The 16,364-nt window shown below is 48.6% G+C and overlaps 3 protein-coding genes across 3 annotated transcripts; 2 read left to right on the top strand and 1 right to left on the bottom strand.

Moving 5' to 3' along the window:
- Positions 1-3,415: 3,415 nt before the first annotated feature.
- Positions 3,416-6,301, top strand: F5B22DRAFT_418286 (uncharacterized protein). Its single transcript, XM_047971613.1, has 2 exons — positions 3,416-3,859; positions 3,918-6,301. Exon 2 carries the CDS (start codon positions 3,963-3,965, stop codon positions 5,940-5,942), a length of 1,980 nt encoding a protein of 659 aa, XP_047834524.1. The 5' UTR covers positions 3,416-3,859; positions 3,918-3,962; the 3' UTR covers positions 5,943-6,301.
- F5B22DRAFT_592138 (glucanotransferase domain of glycogen debranching enzyme-domain-containing protein) lies at positions 6,281-12,097 on the bottom strand. Its single transcript, XM_047973893.1, has 2 exons — positions 11,161-12,097; positions 6,281-11,098 (listed from the first exon to the last, which is right to left on the bottom strand). The coding sequence occupies exons 1-2, from the start codon at positions 11,388-11,390 to the stop codon at positions 6,670-6,672; spliced, it is 4,659 nt and encodes a 1,552-aa protein (XP_047834523.1). The 5' UTR covers positions 11,391-12,097; the 3' UTR covers positions 6,281-6,669.
- Positions 12,098-14,096: 1,999 nt separating this feature from the next.
- Positions 14,097-16,335, top strand: F5B22DRAFT_592135 (glycerol-3-phosphate dehydrogenase). The gene is made up of 2 exons (XM_047973892.1): positions 14,097-14,912; positions 14,974-16,335. Exons 1-2 carry the CDS (start codon positions 14,710-14,712, stop codon positions 16,166-16,168), a joined length of 1,398 nt encoding a protein of 465 aa, XP_047834522.1. The 5' UTR covers positions 14,097-14,709; the 3' UTR covers positions 16,169-16,335.
- Positions 16,336-16,364: the final 29 nt, after the last annotated feature.

The raw sequence follows: 16,364 nt of genomic DNA, 5'->3' as shown, positions 1-16,364 counted from the left end.
ATGCAAGGGAGGAGATAGAACACGAACTATCAGTGTATTCAACGATCGTCCCACGGCGCACTTACACTGTGGATGCGTAATTGCCAGCTGAGCAAGAGCCGCGCCGTTGCGATGACAAGTCAGCGTTTTACGCAGAAACATGAAGGAAAAATTTTTGCAGTATCGAAAGAACGGATCGAGTTGAGGGATGGGTTATCAGAGCGCTAAACAAATTGATGCATGTTTTGTTGGGAGCTGAAATCAAAATCAATAGCCTTCTGGATCATCGACTCGTCACCTAAGGATCCCTCCAAGAAGAAATTGCGGCCGAGCACATATACATCAGAAGAAACCAGTTCTTCTACCTCTTGTCCGAGGATGCCGTAGAACCGGGAGTGATGATGATGATGAATGCATCGCCGTTTGTCACATTGTATCCCGTACCACGTCGCGCAACCGGGACCTGGCAGTCATGAAGCAAGCCGGTCCGGTAAAGCGCTGTATCGTACTAGCAGATACTAGGTAGTGCAACCAGCCCAAATGCCACTAAACGGTTGATGCAAAGCAGGTAAGGTAGGTAAGGCACATGTAGGTAGGTAGATCAAAGCATGATTGCAGCAAGACATTGATCCAGAAGGACGGAAGCAAGGCAAAGAGGATGTCCCGATTAGTACAATGTGACAATGTAGGTACTGACTTGAGTCTTGGAAACATACAGGGCCAGAGACAAAGATGGAGATTGGACGGTCGATGTGACACTATGTAGGTGATGGAAGGGTGTCTGCCGCCCAAGTGTCCAATAGAGTACCTAATGCAAATCCCTCTGCGTACCTAACCCAGCCATTACTTACATACATATATAGTGTACATGCTCACACGCAATTGAATCGTTGAAGCCGTTGGAGGCGAGAGGAAATCAAACTAGACCAACAGTACCGTGAATTGGTGATCCAAGGAACCCAGTCTGACGGGCAATCTTGTATGGGTTAGCGTACTATTGTGTAAGTACCTACATAGTCTGTAAGTAAGGTAGGTATGGTCCAGTTACGGAGAGCAGTGCTGAGAGAGGATACCTACGTGGATCAATTACCTCTTTGGGTACAGGACTGTTTCTCTCTACTTTCTACACTAGGTAGAACTGAGCAGAGTCTGGACCAGGGAGGTTGTACATACTTCGTAAGTAACTGATTCGAGTTCCTAATTCAAGGCGGCAGAGCAGCGGGTGGCCGGGTGCGCTAGGTGGCCCTTGCTTTCGTATCAACTACCTAGGTACATACTTTGTGTACATAGTATGTGTGGCTTGCGGCCATCATCTCTTTTCGTCGTAGGTAACGTGTATGAACGACTACGACGATTGCTTTTGGTGGAGTTGATGAAGGGCTTGCCATGCGCTTAAATCATGATTCACTTGTTTCCCTATCTTCCGCTGTCAACCCCCTCTACCCCCCTCTCCCCTCCTCCTCTCTCTCTCTGTGACGTCTTGATGGGTGTTAGTATCACATCTATGTACACCTGCAGTATCTAGTGGTAGGCAGGTTACCTAGTCCCTGACGGGTATGCAATGTTACCTGGCCCGTCAACCAGAGCGTTACATCCGAGCCAGGGAATCTGGCCTGACGCAAGATCACAAGGGCGACTACACAGCCAGTCAAAGCTTGGTCCTGATCACTGTGGATGAATTGATGAATTCAACGCGCTTGGCCCGCATAACGGCCCTTGACACAAAGTGCCGTCTATCGAATATTCGCTCTCGACACATGCAACTATTATTTTCCTTGCTTCTGGCGGCTCATGCAGTGCCCACCGGACTTGCAGATATGGCAATAGTGCTTCGGTATAGGCAGATGCCGTGGCGGAACCTGTGGCATGGCATTGGGACGGCCTCATGGCTGCTGCAATGCGCTGTCCGACGGTTTTTTTTTGTTTTGTTTTTTTCTTTCTTGCTTGCTTGCTTATAGGTACTGCACAGTTAGTTGCAGGTGGCGAAGCTCGCATCGTTCCTATACCGACAGCAGTTATGAAATATGCACACCGAATGACAGATAATGACAGATGTGCAGACTACCAATTTGGCCAGAGGCTGCCTATCTTGGTGTCTTTTCTTCTTCTTCATGCTAGCGATATGGCTACCTACTGGTGATAGGTGACGACACATGACGATTGACAGCTGCTTATCTCAGTTGGATATTGGAGCTTGCGATGTGATAGGGGCAATCTGTTACGAGTTCGAACCTTTTTTTGAATAGCTACCCCAAGACCGAGTCGACGAGTGGTTGAGGTTTCTCCCTTGCCTTATTAGTCGGCTCTCATTTTGCATAGCTGAAGTACTTGGGCAAGTATCTTGTCGAATATCTATCTACTTTGCACTTCCAGGTTGCAGGAGGACTAGGTAGGTAACTGTCGCATGTATGCCTAAGTACGGCTCACCTACACAAAACCCTCACCTTGGCTGTCCGTCTGATGGTGGGATTCTGGTATTTACACTATTCTGCATTACCTACATTACAGCCATCATGCCATGTCGCTTAGGCATGTGCCTCAGCACAGACTTGGGCAACCCGGTAGCAATCCAGTAGCAACCTGGTATCAGCCTGGTAGCAACCTGGTCTGGCAATGGGGCAGGTGCAACTTCTTTTTCCTTTTTGTCTTGGAAGCCACCACCGCAGCGGTAAGTGTACATTCCCAAAACGAACAGTTAACAACCAATTCGACCAATCGTGACAGCCTCCCGCCCTCCATCCTCCCATCCCCGTCCCCGGCCCCCGTCGTCGGCATCCCAGTTTTGTTACGCCTCCCTCCAGCACCACCACCAGCACGCACCCACCAGCCCAACCCCAGCCAGATCCCAGCCAATGTCCAAACCGTCCAACCAACAATTAAACATAACAATTCCTTTCTACAACGCCTTCAAAGACTACTTACACCGACTTGTCTTTCTTTTTGGTGAAGCAGAGAAGAAGTCGGAATTGACGACAAGAAAAAAAAAAGGACCTCCCCCAACAGGAACCAAGTCAAATCCAAGGGATTTACTGTACTTACACCACGCGCAATCCCTTCTTGTATCGTCGGCATTATAATTTATGTGCGACAGACTACTTGCTACTACTTGCTACTACTGCCTTCATGAGCTGGACTCGGCTTCTGTTAGTCCAAGACCTACGTCTACAAACTGGTTCAACTCTCATTCCCTCTGCATCATTCGACTTCCCTTCCATACTGTGTTCTGCCAGCCACCGACTCCCAAGACACGCCGCATGTTGAGTCGAAATTTCGCATGGCCGGTTGTCCGTGCATGCCCTCAGCCAACAGGATTTCCATCAGCTCTTGGAGCCACCATCAGGAATCGGCAACCCCAGACGCCACCGTTCATGTCACCTAAGACGAGTGTGATATAGCTCTAGACATATCCGAGACAACCCATCCTCTTCTAGATCACTACACATTACCTGCATCCCCTCAAGTCCTCAAGTCCTTAAGCCCTCTAGCCCCTTATACTCCGCCTAACGTTGAGACAAAGTGAATCAAGGGACCTTCGTCCCCTCATTTCCGCCGTTATAACCAGCCCGGATGGGTTCGCCTCGAGCTCCTACACTTGTACAATCGAGCACCAGCTGTCGGCGTTTTTCAGTTGTGTAAGGCTACTCCCGTGGGTTTCTGAATAATTTGTGCTGCCCATTGTTATTATTTGTATTACCTGGATCCCGTTATTCAGCACTTGCAGACTAGCCTCTTACCTGTTAATGTCTTCGTCTCAATCTTGTCCCCAAAGTTAGACACAGCATAAAGCCTTGATACCCCAATTTGTTTGCGTTCGCCCACACAGTATTTCTTACCATTGTGTCTATCCACGACGTGATTTCCATTTCCCTTAAACATCTTGGTATGTGAGAGTATACGTTATACTCTGATCTTGGAATTGAAAGCTGACTAGATCATAGAGAAGCCCAACAAGAACACACAGATCTTTGGCTAATACATGGAGAATGGCGCACGGGTTCGAAAAGTTGGAACAGTTCTTTACTGGATCAAGACGGAGGGGGCAAAAGAGGCAGAGGTCAACGCAGCAGCAACAGAATGCATCAATACTCGCCGACCACCGCCCCTCACCTCCAATGTTTCCATCGCCGTCGTACCTTAGACCTACATCCATACATATGACACCAAGGGAGGCAGTTATTGACGGACCGGAGTGCGACATAAATCGTTCTCAAAGCGTACCAACGATACAAGAAGCATTGGTCAAGTGGTCCTCGGTTGCCTCTAGTATTACCATTGTTAATCGGCCCAGTCAATCAGATCCTCCGTCTTCCCCTTTGCGGCCCAACAGTAAGAGATCGCCAACCAAACCACGCTCGTCCCGCTTTCGCTTCCCAGAAGATTCATTATTCAGGAACAAGAGATCAATAGGTAGCCCGGATGATCGCGACCGGATTAATACATCACGAGAGCAATCACCGCATTCACGTACCGTTGAAACAGGATTGCTGGATTGGACGCCAACTCATATATCCCTGCTTTTCAATCCACTGGAGTTTAAAGCTTCCTCCAATCCCCATCAGCCGGAACCTGAAAATAATACCATAGGACCTTCATTGCTTCCTTCCCCTGATTTCGCACCATCGATGATATTACCAGATAATGGCAACTCTATCGACAATATTAGCCTGCAAGCCGTTCCATCCTGCTCTGTACAAAAGTTGACCTCAAACCTACAACAACGGTCTTCACAATTCTATGAAAGGGCAACAGCAGAGTGCATCCCTGTTTTCGACGTTGATAAGTTCAGTCGGAAGCCAGTGATTCATCGATCCATGTCTCTTAATAGCCTTGCTCCTCGGCGTCCTAGAACGGCTGGTGCAGCATTAACGAACGTCTCACTATCTGAGAACGTCGGCAACTCCAAAAGCAGGCATAGCTCGCGAGAAACATGGGGTAGTAAGCTAGTGGATCGTCCATTTCGCAGCTCTCTCGCGAGTAATAGTGAATATGTTCCACGTTCAAAGCTAAGAAGGTCCGCTAGTACATCTACCCTCTCCATTTCGGCGTCAAAGCCCTCGAAACATGGCGTTCTTAAAGAGCCTACATTCGATGACTTCTTTGCTTTAAGTGATGATGATATTGCCGAAAACCAACCACTCACTCTTGACGTGCATACCCCACCCACGTCCCTTCGCAAAGATGTTCGCAACTCCTATAGAAAGAGTCGTGTGTCAAAAAATCCAAGTCCACGACATATTACGTTTAAGCCAGTTCAGGAAGAAATAACTCCACCTACCACACCAACACGTTGCAATCTTCTCGCACTTACGTATTCGCCCACCAATCCCCGAGACACTCTGGGAGCGCTTCGGGCTGCGGCACTCGCTAAGAAATACGACTTTGCTGTTCTGTACGTACTAAGCCTCTGGCCTGTAGACGGTGACTCTCGTCTAGACATCATGGGTACTACCATAACAAGCGGGCCTAAGACCGTTGATATGACGACCAAAGACAGGTTAGCTGCCTCTGCCAAGGTAACAAATGTAAGTGGCCGTCTATTGGCTGCATATGGTCTTAACGAAGTTCCATCACCTTTTGAGATCGTCACGGACACTCACCTCGCTGCGCTAAACTGCGATTACTGGAACGAGTACCGAAATGTCGATGCGCGCCCCGATGATATTTCTCGTGGGTGGATCCGACCGTTCTACAGTGAATACGCTCCTGTCTCATCGTCACCAAAGGCAAGAGGCGGTCTCCCAGCTGACCATCCTAAGAATCGAGGTATTGTGTTTGCAGCCTACTCAAAGCAGACATTTAATCCCGTCATCCCCATGAGGACTTCTGCGAAACAAGCGCTGCTTCTTCAACAGCTCTACCGTGATGCAAAAGCGCTCGTTGAAACCTTGATTGAGCCGCCATCTGAGTTGAGAAAATCACCGACATCTCGTCAGGGTGCGAGAAATTCGGTCGCGAAAGTTTAGTTGCGACGACGCAATGGCTCTCTAGTCTAATCAAGGTGCATAGTGTATCATCATCATCTAGAGGATCGACCTCAGCTCAGAGCTCACTCAGATGTGGAATATATCGGGGCAACAGCACAGCAGATATGGGCGACGAAGCGATGCATTTTTCCAAACGTTTTTTCATGGCTTGTATCCAACTATATACGTTAGCTTATACGCATGAAAATCATGCCCGAGTTGAAATGATCCAATGTACGAAAAAGATATGACGATGTGATGAATGGATTTGATGGGGAGGGCATTACGCAGGAGTTTTTGAAAATGTATGATTATGAATAACTACTCAGTATTAATATGAGTAAGAATCACTCACTATGGAGAAAAAGAACAATTGCTTTCGTGAAGGTGTCTTGCGTGCTTTGCTTAATTCAGTTAACAGTTAAGAGCTAATCGTGTCTACAACGAAAGAAAAGGAAGGAAGGAAGGAGAAAAAAGCAGACAAGAAAAGAAAAGATTCTGAAATCCCAGGACCATGTACGTTGATTTAAAATTACTCGTAATTATGCTCTATTTACCATCCATCGTATTTATTTTAATGTTCATGTTCTTTTTTCAAAGCCTTTATCACACCCCCTCCTTCCCACCGATAGACACCTATTCCATCCGCTCAGATATTGATCCATCTATCTACGTACTTCTTTTCTCTTCTAGCACAATCAGCTAGGTAAGTAAGGTAAGGTAAGTTTTACGCCATCCCGTACTCAGCGGCGTCCATATACAAATCAACAAGACACCCGGCGCTCCAGGCCTGCGTGGGACTCGAGTCAGCGCAGTGCTGGCCATCTTTCTGCGTGAGCTCGGTTAGGCCTGCCCAGGGACTGCTTTCTATCATTTCCTTGCAGCCGCTGAGGCGGCGCGTGACTTGTTGGAAGGCTTCGACGCGTCCTTCTTTCGTCGTGCGTCTCGCGAGGTCGAATTTCAAGAGGGCGCGGAGAAAGAAGCCTGTGGGCCAGAGCCATTCGGGGCCTTGGTGGTAGTTGCGGCCTTTGGAGGTGGCGAAGTCCGTGGAATCTTCGCTGTTGATGTAGAATGGGCGGTAGTTGAGGTCTGAGGGGTCAAGGGTCGCCATGCCTGTGGGTCCGCGCAGGGCTTTGTCCGCGAGGATAAGGCAATCCATTGCGTGGTCTGGATCGAACAGATCGGGAGCTACGGTCATGGCGATGGCGAAGTTAGGACGCAGCTGGTAATCCTCGTATTCTTTGCCGGAGCGGAACAGATCCTTGTAGATACCGCGTCTGTTCACGATGCTAGAGTTCACGGCGTACTTGTTGTCGTCTGAAGGGTTCTTGGGCACATAGTAGCTGTACTCGAAGCTTGACTTGAGCAAGTCGGCCCAAGCTGAAAAGGTAATCTCGCTGCCGTCGGACTTCTTGACACCGCTATACGGATACTTCCCCTCGGAATTCAGTTTAGCAAGCCATGTGAGAGTGCTATATAGAAGCCCAGTGATCTCAATGGCTGCTCCATCACGGGGAGTCCCTGGCACACCCTTCGAACCAGCGCGTTCGCTTTCACCCATCTTGTCCATCCATGTGCCACAATTAAACTGATTGCCACCAAATATGATTCCGTTTGACCAGTCCACATTGATTTCAATGTTGAAACCTTCGTCCCGCATCTGCATGTCAATGTCGGGACCAGCATTAGCTTCACGGAATTTCATCCCGGATGCATGTCGCTGCATAGCTTCCTGAATGACATCTTGAATAAGACTCTTGGTAGAGTAAGCTCTTGGATCGTCAGAGGCAAACCAGGTGTCGTCGTAGGGTAGGAACCTTCGTTTAACTTCCCTGGTCAAAAGACTCATTCCATCTGGTGCATATCGGGTATAATCTTGTATACACTGCAGGAAGAACCAGATTGAATCGCGGCTGTTGTAACGTGGGAGATTCCCACTGCTGAGAAGATTGGGAATCATACCATGCTTAAGAACACTTGCAAAGGCAAAGATGTGTTCGGCAGCCTCCTCATAGCGACCAGTGGCAATATAAAGACCACGAAGGGAGATGAACACATCACGTCCCCAGCAGCGAGCCCACTCAACTGCAAAATGGGGAAGCCCGGCAGCTAACGAAGGGACAAGCTTCTTCGGCCATAATGACGCTGACTTGATAATTCCTGTCTGCTGTATGCTGACCATACCAAGGCTCTGAAGAAACCATTGGCCATTGTGTACATGATCACTCATTAGCTCAAGACCCCTTTCCCAAGCGGCCGTATAAGCTGTCCTAATGATTAGGGCGAAATATCGTGGCATAAGAAAGCTTGGAATGCTTCTTATAGCGTTGAACCGCTCCTTCAGCCATTCTGCTGGCTTTGATAGGCTGGTAAACTCCGGCTTCTGGCTGATTCTCTCCAAGCGCCCGACTATGTAATCCATGGCCCATGGTCCATCACGGAGGTTCTGACACAGCGGGTGTGCTAGGTTGTTTTCTTTGATGATGTCCTTCAAAAGGCTCCACCAGCCCTGGAGACCAGCATATACGATCTTCCCGGAATTAGGTATGTCATATGCGCCATCCTTGCCGTCGCTACCGTCTCGTTCCTCTGCTTCACATCGGTACAAGAGGAAGTTTAGATCCACCAAATCTAACTCTGACATGGCCGCCTTTGAGCCCGATGTGACATAGTTGTCCAGACCAGCGGAGTGTTCTGCGGTTGGAATCCACGTTTCAAATAGAGCGATACTTCCGGGCGGAAACTTGTCGCGAACAGTAATCACAGTAGTATCTCCTTTGACTTCCATACGAATTCCGGGGACATCAGCCACACGACTAGGGAGACCTCGGAGGTACTTCTTGTCGCCCTCCACATCTTGCCTGGTTTCGTCGCTTACATCAACTTCGAGCATCCAGCTTCCCAAGTGACGTGCCTTTGTACCGCTCAGATTGACAGAGCTGAATGCGCCATTGCCGTTGCCATAACCAGGATATGCGGTATGGGCAATCAAGAAATAACCTTTTCTTGACTCAGGATGTACCCTGTGGACTGTGATATACTGATCTTCATGATGAATATATGTTTCATCATAACCATCTTTACCCATTAACGTATGAATCTGATTTAACAGTTTCCTGACCCCGCCTATTCCGCCCTTTCCACTGCCGGTTACGATCTCTTTCGCTTCAGAAGACTCAGACGTGTAGAGCCTCGTCTCACCAACCAAGTCGATGAGTTTAGGATATATCTCATCATAACCCATGACGCTTCCTGCAGCGCTGGCGCACATACATACTAATGCCGCATTGGGTAGTGTGTCCCGAGCATCCCTCTTCTGGGCGGGCACTTCGTTATCATGCGTGCAGTCCATGAAGAGTGCTTGTACTGGAGCAGGCTTGATTTTATGTACTCTCTCGCGGGTAATAACTTCATCGCTCGCAGGGTTAGGACTTCCAGGTGCGCTGTTGGGGACACTCCCAGAGCTTCCCTTTGGCGCTTCATCAAGCTCGAAGCTGCCGATTGGGCGACCACCATGGCGGTGAACAAGCCTACTCATTTCAGCTGTGCTCCAGGCTTGCATAGCTTCTCTGATCAAGGAACTGAGGCCGAGTCTCTTGACAAATACATAATCCATTTCCTCCGATCCGGTGAAGAGCTCTGCCACCACATACAAGTTGGGCCGAACACGACGAGCTTCATCTAGAATGTGCTCAGCAACATGCAAAGGAGTCGAGTGACAGTTGTCGATCCTGAATCCTGCAAAATACTTCGCCAGCATTCGAGCATATTTAGTCATATATTCCCAAAGCCAAGGGCTATCCTCTGGACCTTTTCCGTACCGCAGCTTGACACAGTCTCCCCAAACGATTACTTCTCTGCGCAAGTAGACCCGTGATTCGGGGCCCGCGTTGTCGACCAATGCATTTCCAGCCCATACCCAGCCATTGTTGACGAGAACTAAATCTTCTGCCTTGAGCTGGTCTGATGCTTCCGATTTGTCGAGGCGGGTGAAGTATGATTCGATCAGTGGGTTGTCGTGGTTGATAACTCCTAGTTTGGGGCCGTGGTCATCCAGACGGACATATTTGATCCGGTTGAAGAGTTGCTGTAGAATAACTGCTATCTCCTTGTCATATTCATCGTAAAACCGAACGTTTATAGCATCCAAAATCTGTACAGCCTTTTCACGGATAGTAGACTCATCAGCTTCGCCTCGGTATTTCCCAAAGGTAGCCGCTAAGAAAGAAGCTAAGATGTTGGGGTCGATACGACGTCGAAATCGCTCGCCTAGCCTATCATTCCCCATTAAACCCTTCGAAAATATGTATTCGACTTGATCCTTAAGGCTGGCATCTTTCAGACGATCAAAGTCTGCTGCATCTCCGTTCACATCGTTGGGTTGGCCTTGGGCCCAAGACTGAACGGCTGCATCGGCATCTCTGTCCACATCTAAAGCGTAATATTCCCAAAGCCGAATTTCCGCAACGACGTGTTTCTTGATGCCGTCCATAAGTTTAACAAGATCGTCCACGGATTTCAAGTCAATGGGGTATCCCAGCTCTTCAAGCTGGAAACTAAACTTGAGCAGCTCAGTGTCAAGGACGTAAGCAGATTCCAGCCACGGGGCTGTGGTCAGGTTGTAACCTGCTTCTGGATGCTCCAATAGCCACTTGCTGTTGTGAGCGGTGTGATTGAGAACAATATCAGTCAGACTAAGCAGAGAGTGGTTCTGCTCCAGGCTGTTAACCATCTGTTGTACGTCTTCTTCTCCACGAGGAAAACAATCAGGGTCCCAGCCTAATTGATCATACAAGCTATAAGGAGAATTCGAAGCACCCCGTATCTGGAGTGGCGTAAAGTGTATCATATTGTATCCGCGGCCGCTAATACCTCGCAGATGCTTTTCCCAGCTCGATGGGTATTCACCCATGAATTTGCTGATGACAGAGAAGATGGACAGTGCAGGCAAAGGCAGAGGCCGGCCGTCGAGAGATAGGCGAGGGGCGACATCGATGTAGTATAGAGGAGTTTGTTTTTTCGGCGGCGGAGTGCTACCGGAGTCGATCGTATTTGAGAGTTCGGGGAGTTCGGAATAGGTAGTATAGAATGCAAAGGCACCAGCTCCGTATATGGGGATGGAGATCTCGATATTTCGATTGAAGTCTGGGACGAGTCTAGTTTTTGAAGTTTAGAATATTGGCGAACTCAGAACCCTCACACTGCAGCAAACACGTACTTGTACTCAGTGAATTGGTTTCGATGAAACTCGGACCCTTTCGTAGGGATGTTGACCCAGAGGCTGCCATTCCGACATATCGAAGAAGTACCTTCGATTGTGAATCTTATTGTTATCGGATCATCGGATGCTGGAGCTAGGTATATGTATTCGTCTTGTACATCAGGGGCTCCATTATCTTTGAGAGGCAGAAGGTAGACTTCGTTCGAAGTTACTGTTCGAGGCGCCATGGTTTATTAGACACTCTCACACTGACGTGTGAGAAGAGATACAGGTTCAACACTTGTGAGCACTAAGCGAACATTGGCATTGATCAAATGCAATCCCACGAAACGAATAGCTGCGAAGGTAACCAGGGTATGGCAAGGAAGAGGAGCAATTAGGCTTAAAGAAAGCAAAGAGTTGTGTCGGCGATGGCTTCGCTATGGAGTGTCAAGCTAGGCAAAGTGCTTGGTTATTTGGACGGGAGAGCGATGTCGGCGTGCCCAACAACCAAGAGAGGCAAGAGGATGAGAACTGTCGAGGGAGATAGGGCACTCAAGGTAGTTATACGGAGAGAAGCTGGGTAGGGCAACTGACGATATATCCAATGGCGGTTATGACAGAGCTAGTTGGATGCCGCCTTGGAAACACCCTTGGTCTCTGTTAGTACATGTAAGCTTGGAGGCTTGGACTAGGTAAGTAGCGCAGCTAGTAGTAGCGGGAATGCAACGTGCGCGCGCGCAGTCGCCAGAAGTATCGTCAAAAGTATCGTCAGAAGACGCAACGAGTCGCAACCAGTGTCAAGCCCCTCATATACCAACGAACTGATGGTGGGAGAAAGGGAAGGAAGAACACGCAGTCCACAGCACCTAGTAGAAGAGAGAGAGAGAGAGAGAGAGAGAGAGTACTCTGCAACATGGACAGGCGCGGGAAGCAATGCGCAACTTCCGCTGCAGGAGCATCATCCATCATCACGCGGTATGCGACGATGACCCCTCGAAGAAGAGCCCCTTGACCAATCATGCCAGCGCTTTCTGTCGATAAGTAGGCGTTCTTTCGCGAGCTACCCATGTCCGTCCCATACCCATCCCATGCTGTGCGTGCGGCGCGCGGGGCATCATCCCTTGTAAATGTAAGGCCATGACGTCATGTATATATAATACGTATCTACTCATAAAGTAACTGTCCAGTGTACGGCGAGGTAGAGACCTGGGTTTCTACACATCATGTAGGCGAGGTAGATACCTCCAAAGCCCCAACTTGTGCCTATAATAGTCTCTTTGGCTATCATTGTTAGTGGACATGCCTAATGCAACGCTATTCGCTACGTTGAGGGGCGGTTGCGGATAGTTGCCTGTTCCTGAGAATCAATTTGGCTGCATTATGTTGTACTAGATTAGTCATACCGTCTTGACGATGAACGAGATAAACTTATGCTTGGGATAGATGTTGATAGCATCTTACAATCCATCTTGAGAAAAACCAGCTTTTGGTAAATCAATGATTCAATCCATTCTCTATCCCAAATGGCGGTGAATAATAGTTCTTCGCGACATAAGTACCGCCAGTGGATCTTTACACCCTTGCAGGCAATCGGCGATGCTGTGCATCGTGATAACCCTAGCGCAAGAGACACTCTCACGCATGCCTCTGACAACTTACTAAGGATTCAGGTACGCGGGCATTACTCCCATCGTATCGTCCGAGAAACGTTTACATCCACAACGCACTGCAATGCCGCCTTTGCTAGCGAGCTTGGCCGCAGAACAGAGGAAACTGGTGTATCCAACATACTGGTATTGAACGAAGATGCTTGATATGTATTTCCGTTCTCTCTAGCAATGTTGTGTTAGAAGATAGTAACATCTACATGGCATCGCCATTTAAGTATACACGATTCATAGCATTGGCTATGTCGTCATCTCGATCCACTCCAAGTCTGTGGTCAAGGGATAAGAGCATCGTTGAGTACCGCCAGTGCTTCGATCTTGCGGATGACTTGTGGCACTCTTCACGGGGCTGGACGATGAGGTGCAAAAATAAGTAGTTTTTCAATTGCCAATGAAGGAGACAATCATATGAACAGCAGTCATAGATCTTTATCAATAGCCGAATAAACATATTGAGACTTAGAAACTATGGCGTGCACCACGACTATGTAGGTGCTGAGGAATTGCTTGCTGCAAAAGATAGCAGACTTAAGCAGGTTACCAAGCCCTGCAACCTAGGTAATAGGCGAAACTAGGAGCTTGGTAACCAATCTAGATCGTTCTAACGCGGCTCCTAGCATTCCACCATTGAAGTCTTGGAATCGAGTGCTACGTACATGAGCTTCGCAAGCTCACCTCTAGCTGCTGAGATGTATTACTATGTAGTAGTAGCGAAGGCTAACCTTGCTGAAATACTACTCTGCTAATTGCGATGCTACACGCCTCAAACATTTCCATCTTGCCTAGCCCGGTCCAGTAAAGCAAAAATCCAGTTGCTCAAATACTAGTTGAGTTAATATTTCAATTACTTTGGACATTTGATAACTGGAGGCTTTGCAGGCGGTCAGTCTATTACATATTTAGTACCCAGCGTTTATGAAACGCTTTATCGAGTTGTTGATGGGGCTGCTTAATGATGAAAGCTTCGCTAATAGTTGCTTGAAAAATTCTGTGAACTCGACGAGTTTTGTTGTCAGAGACGGGTAGGTATATGTAATCGTGTTGTGGGTAACAGAAGGGTCAGCGTTGCAAACTGCGAGCAAACCTTGAACCTCGGCGAGCTTGAACGGCTGTTCCGCCGTCGTCGGGGAGTTGTTAAGGCAATAGACATCTGGTTTTCAGAACGAGAAGCATTGTTTGACGCAAATATCCAAACCCCTTAGATATACTTGTTGTATATACCTTGGCAAGATGATTTACCTACCTAAAAATAGTGACTGCTCCAACGCCCGAGCCGTTATAAGTGAATGAGCATGTGACAGTGCCTCGGATAGCAGCTAGCGCTGTCTTGGTCGTCGGATCACTTTCGCCTCGGTGATTAGACTTACCTAGAGTATCAATGAAAATTGCACGGTTAACAAAGGAAAATGAACGACAGTGTATCTCTTGGAGAGCTGTTCCTCGGTTGCAAGAGCTGTGGCAATCATCGGCATTGCACACTGCCTAGGCAGAGAGAGAGAGCATCAGCTCAATCAAATGTCCATTCTCGTGCTCTTTGCTCTTGGAATCCCGGTCCCGTCATAACCAGGCCGTCGAATCAAATCTTTCAATACGAACTTGGCCGGCCCCTGATCCGTTTTGTTGGGTCCTCACCCCTCGTCGCTACAGCCGAATGTGGCAGGCGGTAAAGTATTTCCCATCCTGTGCGTCATTCCAAGTGGTGCAGAGCTCAGCGCAGAGGGTGGTGTAGAAGCGGCAGAACCATTGGCGGGCAGGCAGTAATAGAGACTAATAGTGCTGTCTCTGAGGTGGTCACATGGACTGAGTGAGGAGACAAATTACCTTTGCCTTTACCTTATCGTATAAAACTGATCGCACACGCTCGATCCTTCTTCTCGTCCTACCAAAATTGTCCTATATGAGAATCATTACCTATCTATTTCGTCCATCCATTTGTTCAGCGTTCTCTGCCTCGACTAGGTTTCCTGCTATTCGATATATCTCCCATTCCAGACCACTTTCCACCCGCTTGCCCACCATGTCCTCTGGATTACTCAACGTAAATGGCAATGGGAGGCCGGAAAAGAGACACAAAGTCACAGTCATCGGCTCAGGAAACTGGTTGGTCGTCACTCGGAGACTCTCCGCCCAAGAAGAGTAAGCTAACAGTCTGTGTCGCCAGGGGCTCGACCATAGCCAAGATTGCTGCTGAAAACACCAAAGCCCACCCCGAGCTGTTCGAGGAGAAAGTCCAGATGTGGGTATATGAGGAAGATGTCATGCATGAGGGCAAGGTTGAGAAGCTGTCAAATGTTATCAATACCCACCATGAAAATATCAAATACCTGCCGAAAATCAAGCTGCCGACCAACCTCGTTGCGAACCCTTCCCTCGAAGATGCCGTTCAGGGCTCATCTATCTTGATCTTCAACCTCCCTCACGAGTTCATCCACAAGACCTGCACAACGCTGAAGGGAAAGATTGTACCATATGCTCGCGCCATATCGTGCATCAAAGGTGTCGATGTCTCAGACGAAGGCGTGTCTCTCTTCTCGGAATGGATTGGCGATGGCCTGGGCATCTACTGCGGTGCACTTTCCGGAGCCAACCTCGCTTCTGAGATTGCTGAAGAGAAGCTATCCGAGACTACCATAGCATATGATCCGCCGCCCATGGACAACTCTCGCAATCCGTCCCGCAATGCTACCCCACGATCAGCCACACCGGCTCGTGGTGACCCGCGGGAGCTGAGCATAACACCCCTAACTGATATGCAGCACAGAGACGCTCGTGGGAGAATTAGTAAAACCCGCCTGACCCCCGTGCCGCCAGAGTACCCCCCACTTGACCATGACACCTTCAAAGCTCTGTTCCAACGCCCTTACTTTTTGGTTAGCATGGTTTCCGATGTAGCTGGCACCTCTCTTGGTGGGGCGCTGAAGAATATCGTAGCTCTGGCTGCTGGTTTCGTTGTAGGCAAGGGCTGGGGAAACAACGCCAAGTCAGCCATCATGCGTGTTGGGCTGCTAGAGATGATCAAATTTGGCAAGGAGTTTTTCGGCGAGACTGTGTCTACTGCCACCTTCACAAAGGAAAGTGCAGGCGTTGCTGACCTGATCACGAGTTGCTCGGGAGGTCGTAACTTCAACGGCGCCAAGCTTGCCGTAGAGCGAGGTGTCTCGGTCCAAGAGATCGAGCAAAAAGAGCTTAATGGCCAAAAGCTACAGGGAACAAGCACGGCAGCTGAAGTATACTCATTCTTACAGAAGCGCGGGGTAGAGAATGACTATCCGCTATTTACGGCTGTGTTCGACATTCTGGAGGGCCGGAAAACAGTAGACGATATTCCGGCGATTTTGGCAAAGGCGCAATCATAGACTAGGACGGGTTTACAGCGGTTACAATTCAGATATACGCAACTAGACCTAGATACTATGCTCCAGCCCGTATAATTATTGGAAGATACGATATTATGACTTAGGCACTGACGGTACTGATTGATCTAATACACAAACATGTAATGGGACACCTTACATCTTCCCTGATGTTATGCTCAAGCAATTCGGATATCTT

This window comes from Xylaria bambusicola (genome assembly GCF_022495145.1).
Source record: "Xylaria bambusicola strain CBS 139988 unplaced genomic scaffold F5B22scaffold_5, whole genome shotgun sequence".
Lineage (NCBI taxonomy): Eukaryota > Fungi > Ascomycota > Sordariomycetes > Xylariales > Xylariaceae > Xylaria > Xylaria bambusicola.
The sequence above is the reverse complement of the archived record's forward strand: the minus strand, read 5'-3'. Positions and strand labels throughout refer to the sequence as shown.